This window comes from Elaeis guineensis, chromosome 11 (genome assembly GCF_000442705.2).
Source record: "Elaeis guineensis isolate ETL-2024a chromosome 11, EG11, whole genome shotgun sequence".
NCBI classification, from domain to species: Eukaryota; Viridiplantae; Streptophyta; class Magnoliopsida; order Arecales; family Arecaceae; genus Elaeis; species Elaeis guineensis.
The window spans coordinates 97,965,538-97,974,280 of record NC_026003.2 but is presented as its reverse complement, the minus strand read 5'-3'; the positions used below and the strand labels follow the sequence as shown (position 1 = coordinate 97,974,280).

Below are 8,743 nucleotides of genomic sequence, written 5' to 3'. Positions count from 1 at the left end.
TTGAATAGTGGGTGGATACGTGGACGCATGGTGGGGTTGCTTAGTTATAGCCATGATAATGCCCCATTTCATGATATTACTGTAATATTTGTTCAAGTTTCTTAACATTTTTTTTTTCTTTCCATAAACTGTAATTTCCTTTGTCCTGGTAGATGGAGGTTATATTTTGAAGGCCATTTCAGCTCAATTATAAAAATTGAAAAAATTTAATTCCCGTCGCTTGCTAATTCGAATAAGCTGTCAAAATTATGTAAACTGACATGAAATCTTTCCGACAACCATGTAATAAGGATCAATAAATTCTTTGCTTTGAAGTAAGTCTTTGTAGTATATTTATGCGAATTAGTTTAATATGCTTCTCTAATGAGACATGCATTTGATATAGATTTCCAGATCTAAATTATTAAATTGCTTTAGAAACTAAAAAACATTTCCAGATTCCTATTCCAACAGATTTTCAATCTGGACCGTCCGATCCCAACATCGAGCATTACCCCATCCAACGGCCATTCCCCACGAATCACGAGATTATCTAATCAGTGGTCCCCATCCGTGCGTCCCACCGGATCAGGAGTGGTACCCTCCTGCTCTTACTGCCCGAAAGCCTGCTCATTCGACCACTGCATGACTGCATAAAATAGTTCATGCGGACTCCAGTCGCCACGTACGGAACAAATCTTGTTTTCGCATATAAACTTCTATGCGCGCGTAGTGAGGCGAGCGGTGGGCGACCAGGAGAGCGCTGCCTGCGGCCGGCACGGGCGGAAGGAGCAGAGTGGTAATCCGGACATTTCTGTGAAATCCAAGGACAATTAATTCCAGCAGCCGCGTCTGAGACTCCGAGATGAGGACCCGGTCTCCTTGCTCCTTTGCGCGCTTTAAAAGAGAGATCCGGGCGGTCTCGTTTCATAGATTTCCAAACTTCCGACACTCGTCCGAAGCTTTCTTTCTTTCCAAGAATCCGATCAGAGGCAGCGAGCGAGAGATCTCCTCGCTCTCTCTGCCCCTTCTCTCTTTTTCGTTCTCTGCTCTTTGGATCGGATCGGAGCTTTTTCTTCGCGTTGAAGATGGGGTTCGTGTCTTTCGCTGGGAGAGTCCTTTTTGCCTCCGTTTTCCTCCTCTCCGCATACCAGGAGTAAGTTCTCTGTCTTCTCCTCTTTTCTCGTCTTCCATTTTGATCGTGCTCTCTTGTCCTCCATTTTGGTCATTTCTGGCTAGATCTGCTGTTGTTCTTGTTGGAATTGATGTGTAGGTAGCTAGGGTTTCAGGGATCGTTGGTTTTTTTGGATATCTGACCTTGGGTTTAGGGGATTTGGTGAAGAATCCACGGAAGACTCTTCCTGGCGTGTGCTTTGTTCTTTACCGGCCTCAGGAGCCTTGTTGTAGCATGTTTTTCTGGTGAAAGTTTAATTTTCTGGTTTACTTTATGTGGTAGGTTTTTTTTTTTTTTGGTTATTTTTATAGATATCTGCTTGGACTGAGATGGTGCTGTGGCTCAGATCTGGTGGTTTTTAGCTGGGGGATGGTTTTATTTTGTATTTTCAGTAAATTCAGCATTTTGAGCTGGGTTCGGAGTCTTGGTTCATGATGGAGATCCTATACAAGGCCTATTTTATGAAAGTCACATTTCTTTTTATATTTCATTCTTTTCTCTGTAGATCTATTTGCGTTTGTAAGATTGACTGATTTGAGTTAGAAACTTTGCCAAGTCACCATGCGTGTTGGGAGTTCTTGGTCAATAGGGGATTCATGGTGGCAACCATAATGTTGTTGGGAGACAAGGCCTGATGGTTATGGTTATTGCAGTGTGGGGGATTTGGAGAATATAAAAGTTACACTCTAGTATTATGATTACAGTTTAATGGAGGACAAAAATAGGAGAAGTCAAGTAATAAGGAAGAAAGACTCTTTTGAGGATGATGCATGTGATATTTGCTTGCTATTATTGAACTTTTGCATGTTGTTATCAACTTGGAGTGTTGCAATTATCCAGTCTTCTTAAGGGAACTTTGTGTGACCTAAATGGTATTCTTTGGGGTTGTGATATTAAATTTTTATGTGTTATGATCGTTTGATGAATTGAAAACTACTGTTTCTGATCATTTATGAGCGTCTTAAATTCTTCATATCCAAGTGATAACTTTTCCATTTCTGGCAGAATTCTAAAATTGACATTGCCATTGTTTCTTTCACGTATGTAGATGATACTATTTAGTAGAGGCCTGTTGTGTAGGAAATGTTGGTTTTGTTACTATCATGGGCAGTAGTTATTGTCAGTTGGACAGTACTTATTGTCGGTTGGGCAGTAGTTATTGTCAGTTGGGTAGCAGTTATTGTCGGTTGATAACGTGGTATTATCCAATATTCAGACAAATCTTTAGGATGTCCTAAACTCCTAATACTCATCATGTGTAAATTGATTGTCAATTTTTCAAGGTGTAGGCGCATGAGTTTTAATGTCTTCTGCTTGGCTTGTAGTGTTAGGAAGTTATGTGCTGCATCTATAGAAGAAATATGTCATCCATTGCTGTCAGGTATCGCTATCGTAGTCATGTTAGTCCTGACGATTATTGAGGGATAATTTACCTTGTGGATATGTTATTTATGAACAATTATTCTGTATGCTTCTCGGGCATGTTTGGATGTCCTGATAACAGTCCATGTAATTATCCATTTATGGTGGATTCTGAGAATAAGTTATTGAGGAGAAGCTGAATTTTTTTCTTTTTTCTTTTTTTTTTTTAATTTAGGGAAATCTTTGGATTTACAGTCCAAAAAAAAAAAATGAAGACCATAAATCATGGGTTTAGTGAAGAATGGATGATCCCCTTTTTTCCCTCAAACTCTTCTTTTGGATCATGCTTTCTCTTAAGATTCTGCTGTGCATAGAATTTATTCAGAGCTAGCATATTTGAGCATCCAACCATGCCCCTAAGCTTAACCTTATTAAATACATCTCATCCAATCTTTGTGGATCAACTTGTAATATAGAGACTGAAATGTGCTCTAGTTTTCCAGATTCAGTGGTCATGGTTTATCTTCAATTCATGTGAATTGTATTGCTCGCTATTATTTCTCTGATCTTTGTTGATTTTGATATCTATCAAGGGTCTGGCTACTCTTCATAATCGAGATAAAATAGAAGGAATTCTGCAACCATTTTGTTCTGAAGAAATTTAGTATGATATGTGATGATGCCTGGACATTAAGAACATTCAAATGTGGAATCTCGAGTTGCACGAGTTTCTACGTTTCAGAGATGGAATCAAGTGAATGGTTTTGGAAGGAATGATCACATCCAATTTATCGAAAGATTACATTGAAATATTGAATCAAGGTTTGGATGTGCTTTCCTTTATGCGAAAGAATGATTTCATGATGTGGTGTTTAGAAGGTTTTGGTTATCATGCATGAGATAAGGATTTAGACCTGTCTGAATTTACTTTTGAGGGGTTATTTTTCTTTTTAGGTTGGAATATGGCTATAAGTTGTGTTATAGGTGGAGACTTCTGCCTAGAAGAGGGGAGACAGATGGTAAGTTTGTAATTGTATTAATAATGTGTATCTGGAATTACTATGTTTATAATGTCATTGGACATGCTGCAAGAATTCTTGCCCTTTTTCCTTGAGATTGTAGGCTTATTTTAGTATGATTAATTTCCAAGTTGGGTTAAAGTTCCAAGTATGAGTTGATGCTTTCTATGGTTTTGTGTGAGCTCATAAATGATCCTTTAACCTATCTGACTGCATTTGTTGGAAAATATGAAGATATCAACCCTTGTTACCCTATTTATAGTCATGTTAAATGAAAGAAAAAATATGAAAGGAGAATTGATAATTAAAGAAAATAACAAAGGATGCATGAGTACAAATTTAAAAGAAAAGACAGAATGAAACATGAAGAGAATGTTTATTGAGTATTACATATTTTATCTTTCATCCCATCTCTTTCTACATTATTTTTTGTGTTCAATGCTAAAATTCACCTATTGGGGATTCAGCTTTGTGGCCATTTGTTATTTTCTATGGATTTGTATTTAGTTGTATGTTCGACTATTAAATATTGTGCCTCTGAACTTTTTATATCAAATGAACTTCATGGATTAGTATTCCTTCTGTCCATTTGCTCAGGCATATCTGTCTAGCTATTAATTTCAAGAAATGAAGGTGTTACATATCATCTAGGAAGCACAGATACTTAAAATTAGGCTGTGTCCATATCACATATGTATTGGCTACCAACACTGGTTGGATACTTCCATGAATAAATGGTTACTTTTGGAGTTTGTAGTGTTGATTTTCAGATTATGGGGTATGGATCAGGGTCCATGGATTTGATAGATCTTTCATTTTTGTGATTCTAAATTTAGAATTTTAGTGAATTGATCTGGGTAAAGACAGAGAAGTCTATGTGGATTCTGATCCTAGAACTATAGGCAACTCCTTTTCCATTAAATTTTAGGTGATATAATGAGTTAGTTACATCATGGTAGCATTGACTTATTTAATGTCTTGCAGAGGATATACGCATGGAAGTTCCATTGCTTATATAGATGAAGAAGATTAAAGAAAAATAGAGAATCTCACTAATTACTACATTGATTAAAAATAAGATAGTCTGTAGCTTCAGGATGCATATATATTATGTGATCATTTTGTATATGTAAATTGAAACTTACTCTTGTATTATGAGGAAGTTGAGTAGGTGAAAGCTGGCTTGTAATTGGAGTCCAATCCGGGATATTACAGTCTGCTGTCATTGTTGAAATTATTTCAGATAAGAGTATCATTAACATGGCAATGAAATGCATGACTTTGTCAATTTTGGGTGCATATATGTGAAGATTTAGAAAACCAATTCAGTATGTTTCCCTTGTATATAAAAGGGAAAAATATCTCATACTGGTACTGCTTTTGAATAAGGTTAATCATTGTGATGGTCAGCGGTTTTTGAGTTCTAACCTTTTTTTTGTCATGTAGACATACTTCTATTTCAGCTCCTTTAGTGAGAATGATCATTCACTTAATGTCTTGTATCAAGAACTTGACAATATTGAGGAATTTCTTCACCCGGTGAAAGAATATCTGTTAGTGGAATGTTAATTGTGTTTGTTGGGACTCTTTATTGCCATATGTTTTGCACCATGCTTTTATTGCACATGCTCCTACATTACGTCTTTGGTTCATTCACCCAGTTCTCTGATGTGATCTCAATTTTTGGCTTGACAATCTCAAAAACATACTGCATCTTCCACTGCGACTGGTGCCACCATTCCAAGTATTCCATATTTTAAAGCATTCTCAATCAGTTGTATTATCTGGAACTTTTTAGCCATAGATGATTATTCGCTATTGGTGGATGAAACATTTTTTCATGGTTCTCTCTCACAAACTTTTCTTTAAAATTCTAACCAAATTTATGTCCTCTTTGCTGGAATCTGCTCAGGGTTTGCCATTCAGAATTCTAGATTCTTGCATTAGCCATTTGGATTAAAGAATGGCCATAGTTAATGGTAAATCACATAGAAATCAAGAGGAGAGAGTTTGAATGACAAAACTGGTTAGATCTTTACAGCTTGCTTGAATGTTGCTTCCATCAATTTTCTGGAGTTTTGATTGATGTATCACTTTTGGGTCCGAGAAAAGCAATAAAGGCAGTTAGCTGATTAATTCAGTTAGAGAGATTGTTTCCATGTTTCGAACCATTGGCACCCTAGTCACACTAGAGCAACCTTATCTTTGTGCCAAGGCCTGCTCTCTGTTATTTTTCTAAAATCTTTTAGCTAATTGGAAGGTTTGGGTGAGATATGCATGATGGAACACTTTAAATGATCTCTCTTTTAATATTTATTTGACAAAATATTTAAATATATCATTGCGTTAAAATTAATTTTGGTCTATGTATCTATGTGCTTCCATTTTGTCCTCCTGTCAAGTCAAATACTTGGACATGTCTCGAAATCCGATTCTCATGTCCATGTCCATGCAAAATTTAGTCTACATCTGACTGGGCAAGTTTTCAGCTTGCCTATTGGGAAACAAAAATATATTCCCTCTGTGCATTGTACAAGGTAGTTTTGGTACATTGAAGTATTTTGGTTTTTGTCAGATAAAGTGTTACAGCTTTCTCTGTAGTAAGTGCATCACTTTCTGGTGCGCTATCTTCATTTGGCAAAATGCAGATATATCGCATGCATGAAAACTGCCTAGTATGATGCTTGGAGGCTAAATGTGGTATTTTGATTGGAACAAACTCCAGATCACATTGGCCAAAGAATGTTAAATTAGCCTTACATGCAAATACGGTATATCCTTTGTACAAGATTTCACTGCCCAGAAATCGATGAGTCTCCAATTTGGAGATGCACTCTGTTCATCATGTTTTACTCCATTGAAGATGCCTATAATCCAAAATCATATCTTTGGATGTCTCCATACTATGCATGAGATAGGTGCAAAAATAGAAGGTTTTAGTGGCATTATAAGATGCTTTGCCATAACCTAAGCATCATGACCTATTGAATTTTGACCTATAGGTGCTTTGAGCAGATCGAGGTCAATGGTTGTCGTTTTTCAATTTATATGCCCTGTCGAACCAGCACAAATGGTTCAGTATGCAACCACATTACACATAGCTAGATCACCGAAAAATATAATTTTTTTTTTTTAGGCATTTTAGTGGTGTAAATCATGGTCAATGGTGAGAAGTTGGATATCCCACAAATTGGTTTTGAACCATTGAATCTTTACAGAATATTTAATGTTTACCATGTAGTCTGGTGGATCTGCTTGTTTGCACCTGTGCGTATGCGATATACTCATGTGCATGCGTGACTTGGTTGACTGACATTCCTATGCTGATAATCTTTATTTTTCACTTGACAATATATTGGCCAGGCATCTTTGTGTGCGCTTTCTACTTATCTTTCTATTCATGTGCATTTTGTTGCTTTGTGCTAAATGTATAAATCATGGTCTGGTCAGGTTCAATGAATTTGGAGTTGATGGTGGGCCAGCGGCCAAGGCCTTGGGGCCGAAATTCAACCTTCTCATGAAACATGTTTCAACCCATCTTGGGGTAGTAGTGCCACATGTTGAGGTGATTAATAACTGCTTTTTCTATATATTTTTTCCTTCATTGAGATATGTTACACCAGTCACTGACATGCAGTTGCTGAATACTTGGTTGCTTTTTTTCTTAGATGAAACATGTTGTTTCTGCCACCATATTTCTGAAAGGGCTTGGAGGTCTTCTGTTCATCTTCAGCAGCTCCTTTGGAGCATATCTCTTGGTTTGTGTTTCTTGTGCCCTAGATTATTTAACCCATCCTAATTGTATAACTAGGGCGGTATAGAGTTCAACTGCTTTTAGAAGCATTTCCATTATGATATCTGGAAGTGGTCAGTGGGGTCCCACTCATGATCAGATGGTCCGCTGGTCATGTATGTTTCTAGAACTGTTGGGAATTGGCAGGGTGACACGATTGTGTAAAAAAGGTACCTCTGCACAACCTGCTGATTGGTCTACGAGGGTGGGCAGTAATTTTCACAACTGAGGATGCACACCCTGCACTGTTATTTTTCTGAAAAGTGCATCCTAGGTTCTGCATAATTTCAGAAAATGCTAATTATCTAGTTGAATTGGGGCTAGTAGCAAGGCTGAAATACTTGATGCTTGTGCAGCTTCTTTACCTGGCATTTATTACTCCTGTGGTGTATGACTTCTACAACTATGACATGGAGAGGCCAGAGTTTGTGCAGCTTTTCGTCAAGTTTGCTCAGGTGTGTGTTTACTCTACTTTTTCACGTGAGCTTATATTCTTGCCAGGTTGTAGGATCTAAACTTTAAAAATAGACGAATAACCTATAGCAATTGAATTCTTACCGCAGAATTTGGCTCTCTTTGGTGCACTACTCTTTTTCCTGGGGATGAAGAACTCCATCCCAAAACGGCAGCCCAAGAAGAAGGTTCCCAAATCAAAAACAAATTAAGTTGAACGGTTGGTGGTGCATGCAGTGTAGGTTGGTGGGAGTCAGGTAATTGTCGGTCTCTACACACAATGAAGCTACAGCAGCCATGTCGTCCTTGTTACGTGCTTAAAGTCTATCAGATTCCATTTGGGGGTGCACTGCCCTTTTGAGACGTCGATGGCGGATTTAGATGTTTGTGTTTCTATTGTATTATTATCTCTGGAGAGGTTTGTTCCAGAGATTAGCTCTTTCTTTGTTGAAGCACTTGCATAGTTGAGTTTCTTTCGCAACTTAATTTAATTACAGTGTTCAAATTGTTTTTATTGACCTGTTTTGTTATTGACCCTAATAGCTTCTGTGGAATGCGCATCAACACCCACCAAGATTGAAAGCAATACCTGAACTTCTAGATCTTAATGTTGTGTATTGAAATCTTGATTTCATTTGTGGCAATGAAATTTTGGATCAGCACTTTCTAGGCCTTATTCAAGTCATTGGCCTTTCAATTTGTTATACGTTGTCCTTCAACATATGCATTCGCGGTTATTTTTGGGGTCTATTTTATTGAGGGTAATCTGGCATAAAAAACTGAATCTCATATTAGATTATCATGTTTGGTATGAAAAAAAGAAAGAGAGTGATGATAAAAGAATGATGGGTTTTATGTTTATTTTTGTAAAAAAGAAGATATTATGAAGGATTGATATTTGATAAATTCTTGAGTAGTGATAATTTATATTTAAAAATATTTTCAATAAGATTGCATATGTAA

General features: G+C 37.1%; 1 protein-coding gene across 1 annotated transcript; it reads left to right on the top strand.

Annotated features, from left to right (window-relative positions):
* Positions 1-889: 889 nt before the first annotated feature.
* On the top strand, positions 890-8,366 carry LOC105031966 (uncharacterized). The gene is made up of 5 exons (XM_010906273.3): positions 890-1,135; positions 6,985-7,099; positions 7,203-7,292; positions 7,684-7,782; positions 7,891-8,366. Exons 1-5 carry the CDS (start codon positions 1,068-1,070, stop codon positions 7,990-7,992), a joined length of 474 nt encoding a protein of 157 aa, XP_010904575.1. The 5' UTR covers positions 890-1,067; the 3' UTR covers positions 7,993-8,366.
* Positions 8,367-8,743: the final 377 nt, after the last annotated feature.